Genomic DNA, 17,574 nt, shown 5'->3' on the forward strand with positions numbered 1-17,574 from the left:
TTCATTACGTAGTTATATAAGGTGCCATCAGACGACATGCGTCTTTATGTAGATTCCACCCAGGCAAAGTTTGCGTAAATAAAATATGGCGACGTTAAATTTTTCACATATTCACTTAAGGTACTACACGGCGAAATGTATTCTTTATCCAACTATACAATTGACATTCTACAAAATCGCATTGATTATAGCGTTTTAATTCATCACGTAGTTACATAAAGTGCCATCAGACGACATGCATCTTTAAGCAGTTACCACACAATCAAAGCTTGCGTAAAGAAATGTTCGTTTTTGGAAGAGAGGGACGAAGAAAAAATAAATATTTTTCAGAGTGTAAGTATATAAGAAGCTTGAGGCCATGGCTAGTCATATTTTGTGAAATTTCATAAAGGGATTACATTTTCATTTCCCTTACCTCTCTCACCTACAACCAGTGACTTGCCGTAAGTAAACTTGCCTAATGTGTATTCGGACTATTTCTCTAATAAGAATTAATTTCCGTTTTTTTAATCATAAAATGAAAACTAGTTGATGCAGATTTGATTTCATTTCATTTTGAATTTAATTTAAATTTTCGATATTAATGTTTTGCAATTCTAAATAGATTTTCCTTTCCAATATTGGACGGTTCACGACAAGTCTCCATAAATTTATCGTACACTAATCCAGGGGTACATTCCAATATAACACCGCGGCCATTCAAACAGAAATAGTATTTTTCAGGATTGATGTGGGGATAAAAGTGACTGCCTTCCGAGGGGCATTTGATGTCGGCAGCTTTGGGTGGACTCTTGGCAAAGGGTTTGATGTTACGTTGGAGCGTGGAAATCTATAAAATTGAAAGTGAAACAAATAACATATTTTTAAAAAGTAATTACGCAGAAATTTATTGGCAGCCCTTATAGTTTGTCAATTGTCAAACGCGAATGACTTAAGGGTGCAAGTACAAACGAAGCTTGAAATCATGGCTAGGCATATTAATGTCAAATTATAATGAAAAACGACGGCAGGATTTTAGGGCGGCTCTGTAATCCCTTTATGAAATGCCACAAAATATAGCTTCTTATGTACTAACACCCTTAGAGTGAAAATACATAAAGCGCATATTTGGCTGGCTTACGTCATTGGCTGTCTTCTTCGTAAATGAACAAAGAAGTTTTAGGTTGACTTAGTTCGATTTTTGGCTTTACACTCTCTTGTTCTTTTTCGAAGAAGAATGACTTAAGCTAGCCAGATAACCGCTTTATGTATTCCCACCTTTAAGGTGATGATACATAAATAGCTTGGCATCATGGCATGGCATATTTGGTAACATATCATAAAGGGATATCAAAGCCATATCAAAATCCTGCCGCCGTTATCCTTTATAATTAAACATTACTACGCCACGCCATGATGCCAAGCTGCTTATGTAGCAACACCTTTATTTTTAACCTCAACACTCACCGTGCAATTAACTTTGGATGGGAAATCACAGCAATCACATTCCGTATTAAATTGCAGACCATTCGAACAGTTACGAGCATTTGCCTGACCATCTACGCACACATAATACTTATCACAATAGGCTTTGCTGGCCAAGAATGTAATATTTGTGGGATCATTGAAGATGGTACACATGTTGTCCACACAATCTACATATTGTGGGAAATCACAACGATCCGTTTCGGCATTGTACTGTAGGCCATCGCAGCATTCTCGCACCACTGGTGTACCGGCATAGCAAAGGACATACTTTGTACAGGTGCGATCATAACAGAACGATGACAATGCTGTTGTGCAGTTTTGTATACATTGGGCATCGGCGGGAAGGGTACACGATTGGACGCGAGAATCGAACAAATAACCCTCTACACAACTTCTCTTGACAGGTGTCTCATCCATACACACATAATATTCCGAGCAATTGCCCAAAACCGGCAAGAAAATGTTGTCAGCTACACCGGAACACACATTGACACTATCGGCCCTGGTCAAAGTGAGGCCAGCAGCCAGGAGTAAAGAGGTATAAATCAAATATTTCACTGCGAAAAAAATAGAAAATGTTTTTTAAACATTATCTCTTTCAAGGATTTAAAAATTGTAGCAATTTTTTTATATTTAAAAACGTTTAGTGTAAACCCACTGTTATAATTCGTACTCCACTCCAGCTTTGTTTTGACATTGACACATTCATGTAGTCTCTTTTTATAGATTTTTGCAAAAGGCAAATGGGAATTTGTGGTTTTTAATTTCCTCAATGTCATAAACGAAATCTTTAGCAAACATAATGAGGCTCAAAAAACTTCCGACCACATCTATCAAATCGATGTTGATAAGAGAAACTAATTTTGCATGAAAATGTTATTAATTTGCAATTGAATGTTTTGTCTTCTCCCAGTTGATAAAGACGTGCTAAAGATATCTCTGTTCTGTTTAAATTTAAAATTCTTATCTACGGGTACCCAAAATAGTTATTTAATGGCTGTTTTCTTCTTCTTTGCATCCATGGGGATAACCTTGCTTGGAACAAAAAGTAAATGCCTTAGAGAAGGAACAATTGATTTCTTTACAAAAAAAAAAAAAAAAAAATACACAATTATTTTTTCTTTAAATATTGAAAGAATTAATAAAAGTACCTGTCAGAGATAGATATCGATACCATGCTCGTTATAATCATATTTTATGTAATGTGATACGTGGGCGCCTTTTCAGTTGTGAAATAAACGAATAAAGCCCAAATGTATTTTTTCGATCACAAGAGCCCTATTTTCATTCGAAAATATAATAAAAAGTCTTGTTTGTTTGTTGTATAAAAATATATGCAACTAAAAAATATATACATACAAGGTGGTGCAAAAGTAATCCTCCTATCAGAAAATGTTATAAAAATTTACGATTGGCCCCTAATGTCTTAATTACAGCCAAAAAATATCGGAAGTTTACTTTTGCACCACCTTCTACATGCATATGTACCTGACAGACATTTCGATATTTTTTGGCTGTAATTGAAACATTAGGATTACAAAATTTATAGCATTTTCTGATAAGAAATACTCCTACTTAAAATCTTTGTTTTAAAACATAATACAGGGTGAGATGAATAAACTGCAACCAACTTCAGACTGCTGTCATATCTTAGCCACTCGCCCGACAACTGTTAAAATTATTCCAGTGACAGAAAAAAAGTTATTCGTGATGGAATTCAATCGTGATGGTGTGATTTCTTTATATTTGGCTGGAAAACCACAAGTGGCTATCGTTAGAGCCCTTCAACATTTTGTGTTTTATATTTCGATTTTCTTGCGTTACACTAAAAAATATATGATGAGGGTTTCCTGTGAGTAACGCAAATTAATTTGGTGGTTGGCAACTCTGAGTCATTGTTATTGTGACCGTTATGCTCATATTCTTTGTTGAATTATATATCCCTTGTGTTAACGATGACAAAGTCATAAAAATAGGACAAGACAGATTGAAAATATGGCAACACTGTGAAGATATCATAACAACATAGCTACCAGTGTTAACTGATTTAAACCACTAAAGCTATATGTAGATTTTTGAAAAGGTCTTGAAATAGTATTTTGAAACCAAATTTTTGGATTTTTCAAACTTTAATTATTCATTATTCTCTATAAATGCGTTTTTAATATTAACATGTCTCTGTCATGAGCGTTTTTTTTTGGATAGTATAGACACAAACTATTTGCTCAGAATGCATTTTGTATAGTCTTTACCATTTTAGGTCTTTGGCGAGGAAGGAAGTAGTTTTTGGGATCGTGCTAATTTATTCCATGATAGAATTAAGAAGGTAAGATCATGCAATCATATGTTTATAATTTGTTTCAAAATTATTCGTTTGACAACATCTCGTTGTCAAAATTAATATTTATAAATTCATTGCGTTGATACAAATCAGAGATGGGATCCTGTTTTCTATGTAGTAAAATCTGACATGGTAAATTACAGAAAATGCAGAGATGGATATGCTTAGTTAAAATGACTTTACTTTCTTTATTTTTTCATGAATTATTTTTTTAAACAACTATTAAAATAAATGGCAGTTTCTTGTAAAATAAATATCGCTTTCTTCACTTCAATTTACTCAACAGTTGGTAATGTACATTTAATTTGGGGGGTTGGCAACTCCATATCATTGTTATTGTTACCGTTATTGCCATTCTGTTTACTGGATGACAATGCGCATGTCATATAACGGTTGTGCTCTTTAACACTTTACCTAGTAGATTTTACTCTCTCTCCTTTTCTCTTTCTTTATATCACTCACATTTAATAAACATTGCCTTTGTCTCCGAGAGAATGTCAGAGCCGAAGTGTATACCCCCAAAATAGAAGCAAAACAAAAGCCAGCCAATTCTAATACAATATACATTCAACTTTTCGGTAGAGTAGTGTACTAGGAGCCAGCCAACGACGAAAACATTCCGTGTGAAAGCGTGTTCGTGCGTGCGTGTGTATTTATTTTGTGATATATTCAAAGCATACTCTTAGCCATAAAGGAGCTGGAAAAAATAGTTTCACAGTTTTTTTTCCCATTTTTACAGTTAGTCATATTTGCCAGCAAAAAAAAAAAACTGCAATTGCAATAATGACACGGTTTGCGAAAACGTGAATGGGATTTCTTTAAAGAATATATATGTTCTTAGGTTTGCATTTAATATGTTAGTGGCTGAAGTGGCTGGTGTTGTGCTTCATGTCCTTGGCTCCCCTTTAAATGTCAGGACAACATGCAATTCATGGCTTCGTCTTTCCCAGCATACCAAAAATTCCATAGAATGTGAAAAGTGAAATTAAAAGGAAAACATAAATAAAACACAACACAACGATTCAGTTTCGTTTTCATTTTTTGGTTCCAATGTAAATGGAACAAGTGAAAGTTTGCATTGTTGTGATGAAAAAGGTGAAAATACTCACGATAAATAAATTACAATAAATAAATGCACAGAGCAGTGTAAATATTTAGCAAATAATTTGTTTGGCCATTTTTTACTAAGAAAAAAAGTACCCATTATCAAAAAGAAATGAAACAATGTCAATGCACTAGAAAAATTGACCAAGGACATTGATGTTACTGCTCGGCCAAAAACAAGCATTGCAAGGAAATACAAAAAAAAAAAAACAAATTGTGAATTGCGAATTAACTTCGAGTCAATACCAACAGATGACCAATATGTTGCAAATAGCAACGTAAAAGCCCAGAGGATACTACAATTAGGGGCATTTTACGCTTTTGAGGTATGGAATTGTTGTAGAAATTTAAAAAAAATGTATTTATTACAAAGTCCTTTAACCAAAAAAATATTCAATCCTTGTAAAAAACAGTAACTTTTGTGAATTTCACACTCAACCAGACACAGACTGACATTCATCATTCACAGTGTTTGCCTTGTGTGTACATGCATACATTCATAGATATTTGCACAAACAAACCCACACACATGCACACAAATATATTATATTATATTTGTGTCGAGACCCCCCCGTACCACCATTAATGTTAGATGGCCACATGCACTTTTGTACAACAAGACAGTCCTCTCATATTTTCATTCATCTTAGATTTGTTCCATATCTCAGCACATTGTGGCCAGCTAGCTAGCCAGTGCACATCAGACATACGCGAAGGAAGGATATAAAAAATAGAAAAATCTTACAATTACACTCACAAATATGTGAACAGTGAGGGATAAAAGTGTAGAGTTTTAATAATGGTAGAATAATATAATAATCGACGCAGCTGCTGAGGCAATGAATTGTCAAACCAATTTTGGAATTGAAAATGTTGAATGAAAAATTATTTAAATTTGTAAAAATTGTTGAAAAAGGCATTTTATAATAACCTCCGAATGACGTCGTATAAGAAAACATATAAAAAATCTACTTATATTGGAAAAGAAATTTAAAAGTTTTTGACTTATCAATGCTCCCAAGCGTTCATGCATCTACCTGTATTTTTCTACCATGGTTGTAATTTAGTAATATACAGGGTGAGATGAAAAAACAGCAACCAACATCAGACTGCTGTCATTTCTAGCCACTCGTCTGACAGCTGTTAAAATTATTCCAGTGACAGCTCATTATATTGTTTACAAGCATACAAAAGCATTTTGGTGAGAATTTTCCAGAATAAAAAAATATTCGTGATGGCGTGATAGGGTGATTTCGCTATATTTGGCTGGAAAACCACGAGTGGCTATAGTTAGAGCACTGCAGCATTTAAATGTGAATAAATCTTTTGTGTCTCGTACCATCGCTCGTTACCGTGACACTGGTAGCGAAGCCCAACTTTAAGGAAGTGGACGGAAGAAAACAACAACATCAGCAGAAATGTTTCGAAAAATGAAGAAGAGACTTGATCGACTTAAAATCCGCGTCGCAGTGGCCGAAAAATGACTCGTGAATGACTGAACGTATCGCAATATTCCATTCGGCAAATATTGAAAAATGAGCTCGGGGTAAAGCCATTGAAATTCTAAATAGTGCAAGAACTTACACCGCAACATAAAGAAAATAGACTCAAAAGAGCTAAAGAGTTGCTTCGCTTGGCCGAAAGTATTGAACTGCCGAATTTGGTTTTGGTTTTCTCCGACGAGATAACATTCGTTATCCAGCAGATTGTTAACGAACAAAATGATCGTAAACACCAAAGCCAAAGAGGTCAGTTGAAAATGTGCAACTTCGGTTGGCCACCGGAACTCAAGCGTTGGCCATGGTGATGGTGATGGCGTTGGCGCCATAACAGCCGATGGTCACTCTCCGCTCGTATAAATCGACCGTGGCATCAGAATAAATGCTGAATATTAATGAATAATCTGGAGGGTGTATTAAAAATGTTGTCCGCAGGCCTTGGACATTCCAACAGAACTCAGGATTCAGCAGCATCGCACTCAGCTCGCGCCATCCAAGAATGGTTACAAAATGAGGTCCCTCGCTTCATTTCCAGCGCACAATGGCCACCAAAATCTCCGGATACCATTCCGTTGGACTATTATGTCTGGAGTATTTTGGAAAGCAAGGTTGGTACTAAAAAATACCAAAGTGTCGATCACATCAAGCAAGCGCTTCGCCGGGAATGGACTAAAATACCGCAGAGAAATATTCGGGCAGCGTGTGACGGTTTCATTGGCCGTTTGAAGGCCATAATTCTTGCCAAAGATGACCAATTCGAACAAATCTAAACTTATTCTAAAAGTTGATGCTAATTCCGACATTTTTTGCTTCCATTCAATAAAATTTAAAAAAAAATTCCCAAAAATCATCATTTAAATATTCTTTCTGCAGAAGCATTTGAAAAGGGAAGGATTATAAAAAAAATATTAAAAAAATTACACACAATATGGCCCGTTCTTATATCTTCCCTTTATAGTCCACTTATGTTATCCCTTACTTTAGGAAAAGTGAAGAATAAAGTTTACATTATGGGGTTCTCACTATTACATCTTTCCTTCAAAATATATGCATTTTTTTACATAGATATGGCAAGATTTTTTCAAAAGTAACTGGTATTCACTGCACTTTTTTCAGAATGGCATCTTTATTTTACTTTTAAAATAATAAACAAACTGCGAATTTGTAAATTATTTCGTGAAATAAATATATAATTCAGTTCTTCAGTATAAAAATCGATTTGCGTTATTCATTTTTTTTATTCAAATATATTTTGCTGTTATTGCCATATTATCAATAAAAATATGGCAACATGAATTAAAAAAACTTTACCTTAAAATATAAAGGAAAGATGGTCTGACCTTTTGCTTATCGGACAGTTCATACTTAAGTGAAACTTGTAATAACGAAAAACTATTTATGTGTCCGACAACATCACTTTTTTTTATCGGCAAGATGTAATAACCGGCCTATGTGTTATAACACATGAAGTGGCAACACTGCTATATAACATTAAGAAATTGTTTCTCTTTCTGTCAACACCAACGAGAATGCATTTTAAACAATAAATGGGATAAATACGTTATTTATTACGATATTACATACATTGAATTCATTTTTGCACTTTACTGTACAATGTGCAACGTTAGCGGATATACACACATACAAGCATGCCTCTCACTTGGCCTAACACAAACATACACACACAAATGCAAACCCTTGCTTTTTAACATAGTTTTCATAGTTTCCACACTACATCATATTTAACATGGACATCTGAACGTATGTGTTTTATAAACCTTGTTGTTCATGTTTTTTTTTTCTTTTTGTATTCATGTGTTTTGGTTTGCTTTACTACATATTTTCTTGTTGTCGTAGTTGTTGTGCTTGTTATGTTTTCCCACATGAAAATGTCACGAATCATTTTTAAGTGTTAGATTGCACTTGTCTGACTTATTCAATTAAACAGCTCAATCTCCTGTGAGAGATGATTGCTGTGCGGTATGTGGTGGAATGAATGAGGAGAGTATGAGTAATAAAGTAAGAATAAGAGATTGTGTCTCACTGACTTTCACCTTTGAATTATGTCGGTTTGAGAGTGTGGGTGCTGTGTGTGTATGGTGAGAGAGTGAATGAGCGAGTGAGGGAGAGAGTCAGGGGAGCTATCATGTTCGTAGTTATTATTTATGTCTTTTATTCATATCTGTGCAAGAAATTTACTTGGCCACTTGAAATCCGTTATTCATAGTCTATAAAATAACCCAGCAAACTAAGGGAATGCGTTTAAGAGATTGAGGAGTAAATCTTAATTTATAGAATGTCATATTATTAAAAAAAATTATTCAGAAGAAAATTTTATATACAGGGTGAGATAAAAAACTGCAACAAAGTCAAACGTCATAATTTTTACATTTTTTTTTAAATTTTATTGAATGAAAGCAAAATATGTCGGAAATAGCATCAAATTTTAGAATAAGTTTAGATTTCTTCGAATTGGTCACCTTTGGCACGAATTATGGCCTTCAAACGGCCAATGAAACTGTCACACGCGCCCGAATGTTGATCTGCGGTATTTTGGCCCATTCCCGGCGAAACGCTTGCTTGAGGTGATCGATACTTTGGAATTTTTTTTTGTGCCAACCTTGCTTTCCAAAATACTCCAGACAACAATAGTCCAAAGGATTGGTATCAGGAGATTTTTGTGGCCATTGTGCGCTGGAAATGAAGGGAGGAACCTCAGTTTGTAACCATTCTTGGATAGCGCCTGCTGAGTGCGATGGTGCTGAGTCCTGTTTGCGTACTCATGGTTTTAATACAGCCTCCAGAATATTTTCGCGATAATATTCGGCATTTATTCTGATGTCACGGTCGAATAATACGGGCGGAGAGCGACCATCGGCTGTTATGGCGGCCCACACCATCACACCATGACCAGCGCTTGAGTTCTGGTGGCCAACCGAAGGTGCATATTTCTAGCTGACCTCATGACAAGTAAACACGATCATTTTGTTTGTTTACAAAATGCTGGACAACGAATGTTTTCTCATCGGAGAAAATCAAATTCGGCAGTTTACCACTTTCGGCCAAGCAGCCAAGTAGCAACTCTTTAGCTCTTTTCAGTGTATTTTTTTCCGTTGCGGTGTAAGTTCTTGCACTTTTTGAAATTTCAATGGCTTTACCACGATCTTATTTTTCAATATTTGCCGAATGGAAACCAAATTCGGCAATTCACCACTTTCGGCCAGGCGAAGCAACTCTTTAGCTTTTTTGAGTCTATTTTCTTTCTGTTGCGGTGTAAGTTCTTGCACTTTTTGCAATTTCAATGGCTATACCCCGAGCTCATTTTTCAATATTTGCCGAATGGAAAGTTGCGATATGTTCAGCTCACGAACCATTGAACGCTTGTAAACAATATAATGAGCTGTCACTGGAATAATTTAAATGGACAAGTAGCCAAGAAATTACAGAATTCCGAATTTGGTTGCAGTTTTTCCATCCCACCCTGTATTTGTACATATTTTCCTATACGATGTCAATCGGAAGTTCTTATGATATACATTTTTTTTAACAATTTTTATAAATTTGAATAATTTTTCATTCAAAATTTTCAATTTCAAAATTGGTTTGACAGTTCATTGTTCCAGCAGCTGTGTTGATGCTTCTACCTATATTCTTCTACCATGGGGACATACTATGGTTTTACTGATAAATTTCGCGTTGCCAAAAGAAACTTACACACGACGTTGTTATCGCCTGGGGTTGGCATCACTTTGAATCTTTCAACATAGTTCTTGATTAAGCGTTAACTCAATGGACCCATGCTGCTGTAAAAGCTTGTTTAGACTACAAAATCCACTCGATTTATGGCAGAGGAATACAGGTAGATGCATCAAAGCTTGGGAACATTGAAATGTCAAAAATTTTAAAATTTTTTAACGTTTTTTCATAATTTAGTATATTTATATATGCTTCATATGCCCTGCCAGTTGGAGGTTGTTATGACGTACATTTTTGAACTAATTTTACGAATTTCTCATTCAAAACTTTTAATTTTAAAATTGTTGTGACAGTTGATTGTCCCATCAGCTCTGTCGATGCGACTATCTGTATTCTTTTACCATGGCATCAGCTGATTCTTAAAGAGTGTTCAGACGATTATTATTTTTCCAATATATAATAAAAACAAATAAAAGCAAACATTTAAAGCAACCTTACAACCATTTTCGTAGAACTCAGTGTGTATGCTAATGGGATCTAGTTTCCTCTTACTTAATGTGGTATTTCCAGACACTCTTAGACATAAGTATGCCAGCTATTAACGTAACTTGTATGTGTATGTGTTTTTGCCCACACTCTGACTAAGGGGATATTACATTACTACCAAGTTCCTCAAAAAATATCCTTTGTTAGAGGTGACAAAAAAAACTTCCGGTATATTCTACCCTAGACTAACAAAGAACCTTTGGAATCCTTTGTCGTCTATTTACCACTCATGGATAGACATGTATGTTTGTTTGAGTGGGTGTGTGTGTGTGTGCACGAAAGTTTACAAATATTTCCTGTTTCCTCTTAAGAAGAAGAAGAGGGAAAAAACACCCAACTATGCACCATTTCATTCAGAAGTGCTTTGACCTTTCTTCTATTCCCTTGTCTTTTTCCGGCTTCTGTTAAAATAATTGTTTGTAATTTTCTTTTCTAGGTTTGACAAACGTCAACGGGATAGGGAGCTAAGCGTACGGCATTCGCGATAGTTGGCGGACAAAGAACGTTATGCATTTTTGGATAGACAAACGTTCGCCACAATGTGGTTTTGGAAGATCGCGGGTGGCAGCTTCTTTGTCTGGGGCTGGTGGTGGGGCGGGTGTAAGTTTTGGTCATCCGCCACGTAGAACCAATAAATCCACAGCGGCTGTACATCGCCAACAGCAGCAGCAGCAACAACAACAACAGCAGCAGCAACATCATCATCAACAAGCGGCCCAATATCATCAACATGCCGGCGGCAGCGGAGGAGGTGTTGCCGCTGGCGGAGGAAGTGTTTCAAGTTCTCCACATTATGTTGGTGCCAGTGGCAGCAGCAGTTCTCATCATTCCCAAAACAACAATAACAACAGCCACAATCCGGCAGCGGGCCTAACAGTACCCACACACATGTCTTCTTCTTCATCTTCCTCGGCTAATCGTAATCACGCTTCCAGAACTAACAACTCCCATCACTATTACAACAACAATCGTCAATATCAGGCCCATGGCCAACAAGCACATCACACAAGCAGCAGCGGCGTGACCACCACTACAAACACAACAGGAGGAGGAGTGCCAACAACAACAACATCATCGCCAGCAATAATCAATTCTAGCAATAATAATCATGTCATCACCACGAACTCGTCGAACCTTATAACTTCACCCACGGGCAATAATGCCACTCCCTCGGCGACCATAACTTCCTCATCGTCGGCAGCATATGTCACTTATAGTCCATCGTCAACTGGCCATATGGCAGGTCAACAGCATTCGCATCATCAGACACAGCACCAGCAGCATCATCATTTACAGCAACAACAAAATCCTTATCAACAACAACGTTATCGTCATCCCCAATTCGGTAATATGTCGGTGAGGACATATCCATTGGCATCAGCGACAGCGGCAACGGTCCAACAGCAACAATCAGCAAGCTATTCACATAATGCCAATGTTGTGGTGCATCATCAGCAGCAGCAGCAACCACCACATGCTGTTGATTCCTCATTGAATCCCATACCGGAAAGTTCTTCAGTTCAGCATCAAAGGTAAGTGCGAGGGACCTTCACGATTGGACTGAGTTCTTTTTCAGAGAGACATTTCTCTCATAATTGTATTTGTAAAACCTAAAAAAATGGGAACTACAGATCCAAAATGACTGGAACACAATCAGCGATTTTATTTATTTTATGACTTTATTAAATTAATTAAACTCCGTTGTTCCTCTACGAAGAGGGTGGAAATACATAAAACGTTTTTTGACTGGCTTAAATGTGAGAATACATGAAACGATTCTTTTACTGGCTTAAGTCATCGGCTGGCTTCTTCGTAGATGAACAAAGGAGTTTTAGGTTGACTTAGTTCGGTTTGGGCCCTGTTTTCCTTTGTTCATTTCTGAAGAAGCCAGCCGATGACATAAGCCAGCCAGATAAGCGCTTTATGTATTTCCACCCTAAGACTTCGACTGGATTCTTCGTAGAGGAACAAAGGAGTTTTAGGTTGACTTAGTTCGATTTTGGCCCTGTGTTCCTTTGTTCTTTTTGAAGAAACCAGCCGAAGGCTTAAGCCAGCCAAAAAGCGTTTTATGTTCTCTCACCTTAATGAAGGAAGTCTGAGCTACCCTGAAATTCACATGCAGGGTGAGATAAAAAAAACTACAACAAAGTCAAACACCATAATTTTAACATTTTTTTAATTTTATTGAATGGAAGCGAAAAAATGTCGGAAATGACATCAAATTTTAGAATAAAAGTGCAAGTACATAAAAAGCTTGAAGTCATGGCTAGGCATTTTAATGTCGAATTACAATGGAAAACGACGGCAGCATTTTAGTGCGGCTCTGTAATCCCTTTATGAAATGTTACAAAATATCCCTAGCCATGACTTCAAGCTTCTTATGTATTTACACCTCAAGTTTAGATTTGTTCGAATCGGTCACCTTTGGCACAAATTATGGCCTTCAAACGCCAATGAAACCGTCACACGCGGTATTTTGACCCATTCCCGGCGAAGCGCTTGCTTGAGGTGATCGACACTTTGGTATTTTTTTTAGTGTTAACCTTGCTTTCCAAAATACTCCAGATATAATAGTCCAACGGATTGGTATCCGGAGATTTTGGTGGCCATTGTGCGCTGGAAATGAAGCGAGAGTAACCTCATTTTGTAACCACTCTTGGGTGGCGCGTGCTGAGTGCAATGGTGCTGAGTCCTGTTGGAATGTCCAAGGTCTACGGCCAAAATGTTTGCGTATCCAAGGCTTTAATAGACCCTGTAGAATATTTTTTCGATTATATTCGGCATTTATTCTGATGCCACGGTCGATTAATACGAGCGGAGAGCGACCATTGGCTGTTATGGCGGCCCACACCATCACAGCATGGCCGGCGCTTGAGTTTTGGTGGACAACCGAAGATGCTCATTTTCAGCTGACCTCTTTGACAAGAAAGCACGATAGTTTTGTTTGTTTACAAACTGCTGGACAACGAATGTTCTCTCATCGGAGAGGCAGAAAACCAAATTCGGCAGATCCTCATTTTCGGCCAAGCGAAGCAACTCTTTGGCTCTTTTGAGTCTATTTTCTTTCTATTGCGGTGTAAGTTCTTGCACTTTTGCAATTTCAATGGTTTTTCCACGAGCTCATTTTTCAATATTTGCCGAATGGAATATTGCGATATGTTCAGATCACGAGCCATTTTTCGGCCACTGCGACGCGGGTTCCGATCAAGTCGTTTCTTTACTTTTCGTACCATTTCTGCTGATGTTGCTGTTTTTTTCTGTTCACTTCTTTGATATATTTTTTACATATGTAGTGTCAAATTTTGCACACATCGTCTGATACATGGTTTACATCATGGCAGAAGAATACAGGTAGATACATCAACCCTTGGGAGCGCTAATATGTCAAAAAAAAATGTAAATGTTTTTTCAAATATGAGTAAATTTTTAAATGTTTTCTTATTCGACGTCATTCAAAGGTTATTATAATTCGCGTTTTTTTCAATATTTTTTACAAATTTAAATAATTTTTCATTCAACATGTTCAATTACAAAATTGGTTTGACAGTTCATTGTCCCAGCAGCTGTGTCGATGCGTCTACCTATATTCTTCTACCATGGTTTGCATTTTAGTTGTGAAATACATGAGTAAAGTAGCTATGTACTTTTTCGATCACAGCGAGCCCTATTTTCATCGAAAAAATATAAATAAACACAATATAACCAAAGGAAATAAAAAATATATGCATAAGCTTACAGCTTATCATATACACGATTTTTTAACTTATTGCGATTGGAATGTTGTCTGATTTCAGAAATCTGGTATAAAATCTGCCTAATACCAACATCCAAAAGACACGCAAGGTAGAAGAATATAGGTAGATGCATCAACGCTTGGGAACATTGATATGTCAAAATTTTTAAAATGTTTTATGAAATATAAGTGGATTTTTAAATGTTTTTTTATACGACGCAATTCAGAGGTTATTATAAAATGCATTTTTCAACAATTTTAAAAATGTCAATAATTTTTCATTCAACATTTTCAATTCCAAAATCAGTTTGACAGTTCATTGTCCCAGCAGCTGTGCCGATGCGACTACTTGCATTCTTCTACCATGCATGTATATAAAGACGCCTCTAAACATAAGGTGGGGTATACACTATCAGTCTTAAATCGGAATTTTCATCTCGCTTATGCAAGCAACATTTGATCATTTTGACATTTAAAATGATAGTTCAAAATGTCTACTTTACATATTTAATTTTTGCTCGTTCCATAATTCCATGGCAAAATTAAGAAGGTAAAGTCATGCAGTCACATGTTTATAATTTTTTCTCATTGTCGAAATTAATGTTTTCAAATCCAGGAATCAGAGATGGGAACCTGTTTTCTATGCAGTGAAATTTAACAAGGTTAATTACAGAAAATGCAGAAAATGTTTATTCGAAATTACTTTACCTTCTTAATTTTACCAATCATATTCCAATCATAATATTATCCAAAAAATTGTCTTTTTTCATTTTAGCCCAATTCAAACTGCCAATATAACTGCTGAACTGTATCAATCATCACCCCGAGTTGTAACAGTTTTTCCTCGACCAGTTTACGCCGCAAATACCAGTAATCCGAGCAACACCACCAATACGGCGAATCCACGGCGGCGCAATGTTACGCGATCCATTGAAAGTGTGGGCCTGCAATTTCTCCCGCTACATCTGAAATGTGGCATTTTCGCTTCACTCGTCCTAGCCATAGCCTTCATTGTGGGCATTAAAGTCTATTTCAATAATCATGGCACCAAATTTGAGGTTGGACTTTTTTGGTTGCTCACGGCTACATTTGTTTTTGCCTTCTGCTTTGTCTCCATTTGTAAAGTACCTAGCATATTGTTTGCCGCCTCATCGGCATCTTCGCGCTCGGGTTCGAGAGATCAAACGGTACGCGATCGTTGTAGTATGGATGATGCACGAGGTTCTGTGGTCAATTCCATTGATGATGTTGTGCTCAGTAGTCTGCAGGAATTCCAACAGCAGGAAATCTTGGAGCAACAAATGACACAGGCGGTCCAGGCGCAACAACAGGCGGCAGGTCCACCTCCATATCACATAGCCATATTGCTGCCAGCCGAATCGACGAAGGGCAAAGAAGATAATGACCAGGTAGAAGAGTCACCACCACCGTCCTATGATAAGATATTGATATAAAATGTGTACGATTTTTTTGTGGCGCCATTTGCAGGCCGATGTTTTACTGCGAATACAGCTGGTAGGTGGTAAGAATTTTATTAGAATTTAAAAATAATAAAAAAACACAAATGAAATTTATAATTGTAGATTATGATCAATTTATACACATATATAATATACACAGGATATTTATTAAATAATTAAGATATTTTTTCGAAAAAAAAAACACGAGGATCTCGTATCGTTTACACAGGTGCAATATTGGTTATTAACGTAAATATTTTAATATGACTTTGTAATGAGTATGTTTTTTTTATTTATTAGTCTTCCTTTTTTTTAGATAAAAACAAATTGCAAACTAGAGGAATGTGTTAATAGTTGTAGGTTAAAGATTTATTTATGATTGGAAAAAGGTAAACATTTTTCCAATTTGTATTTGAGTAGGTCGTGAAAAGTTGGGAAACAAGAAGAGTGGGAATTATGTAGATTATTATTGGAGCATATTTGAGAGGATATATATTTTGAAAAATTTATTAAGAAGAAATGGAGTATTTACTTGAAATGTCAGTGTAATATCTTGTTTTGGGCAATTAAAAGGCCTAATTGCAATGTTGCCATCAAGAACAGCTGATTTCTAATATGAATGTCATTTTTATTAAACATGTGAAAGCTACCAGTCATGGCATTGGAAAAGAATATAGATCGACGTATCGACACAGCTGCTGGGACAATTAACTGTCAAACTATTTTTGAAACTCAAAATGTTGAACGAAAAATTATTTAAACTTGTAAAAATTGTTGAATAACGCAAATTATAATAACCTCCGAACGACGTCGTATAAGAAAATATATAAAAAAATCTACTTATATTTGAAAGAACATTTAAACATTTTTGACATCGATGTTTCATGGTAGAAGAATACAGGTAGATGCATCAACGCTTGGGAACACTGATATGTCAAAAATTTTTTTATGTCTTTTCAAATATAAATAGATTTTTATATGTTTTCTTATACGACGTCATTCAGTGGTTATTGTAATAAACGTTTTTCAACAATTTTTACAAATTCCAATAATTTTTCATTCAACATTTTCAATCCCAAAATTGGTTTGACAGTTTATTGTTACAGCAGCTGTGTCGATGAGACTACCTGTATTCTTTTACCATGGTAATACATTTGAGTGGATAATTAGTGGATTTTATATATTTAAGGTTAGGAATTTGAAGCAAAAATAGCAATAAAAGAGACACTGCCGTCAAACAGCCGGTATTAATTCGGAATAGAAAATATTTGTTTAATTTTTTTACTTTCGTTTTTTACAAATGCAATTAAGCGGAAAATAAATTAACACAATTTTGTAAGAATAAAATAAATGTTTTTATTTCTTTTTATAACAAACTATTTCCATTACAATCATTTATAAATAAATTAATATTGCAAATTTAAATCCATTTAAATAATAATGTATTTAAAATATGAAAAATAACACATTGTCTCCCTACAATATTGCATAAGCCATGTAAAATCCAATTAGCAAAAAAAGAATTTCCATTTAAATGTCTTAAAAAGAAAATAAACAACAAAACAATAACTACAACTAATGGAAACTGAATGCACAAAAGTAAATTCTTAAATAAAAATAAACAAAAAAAAAAAAAAAAAAAAAAAACAACTTTAGCAAAAGCCATATCGTTGAAGCTATATTTTTCTATAAGAAAATCAATCTGAAGAAAGTTAAAACACATAAAAA

The 17,574-nt window shown here is 35.6% G+C and overlaps 2 protein-coding genes across 2 annotated transcripts; one reads left to right on the forward strand and one right to left on the reverse strand.

Annotated features, from left to right (window-relative positions):
- Window positions 1-565: 565 nt before the first annotated feature.
- On the reverse strand, window positions 566-2,261 carry LOC101893092 (probable chitinase 10). Its single transcript, XM_059123116.1, has 3 exons — window positions 2,126-2,261; window positions 1,447-2,024; window positions 566-829 (listed from the first exon to the last, which is right to left on the reverse strand). Exons 1-3 carry the CDS (start codon window positions 2,244-2,246, stop codon window positions 581-583), a joined length of 948 nt encoding a protein of 315 aa, XP_058979099.1. The 5' UTR covers window positions 2,247-2,261; the 3' UTR covers window positions 566-580.
- Window positions 2,262-4,381: 2,120 nt separating this feature from the next.
- Window positions 4,382-16,048, forward strand: LOC101893267 (protein kinase 4). The gene is made up of 3 exons (XM_059123113.1): window positions 4,382-5,238; window positions 11,090-12,185; window positions 15,162-16,048. The coding sequence occupies exons 2-3, from the start codon at window positions 11,161-11,163 to the stop codon at window positions 15,838-15,840; spliced, it is 1,704 nt and encodes a 567-aa protein (XP_058979096.1). The 5' UTR covers window positions 4,382-5,238; window positions 11,090-11,160; the 3' UTR covers window positions 15,841-16,048.
- The last annotated feature ends 1,526 nt before the right edge of the window (window positions 16,049-17,574 follow it).

The sequence above is a fragment of the Musca domestica genome, unplaced genomic scaffold, assembly GCF_030504385.1.
Source record: "Musca domestica strain aabys unplaced genomic scaffold, Musca_domestica.polishedcontigs.V.1.1 223, whole genome shotgun sequence".
NCBI lineage: Eukaryota > Metazoa > Arthropoda > Insecta > Diptera > Muscidae > Musca > Musca domestica.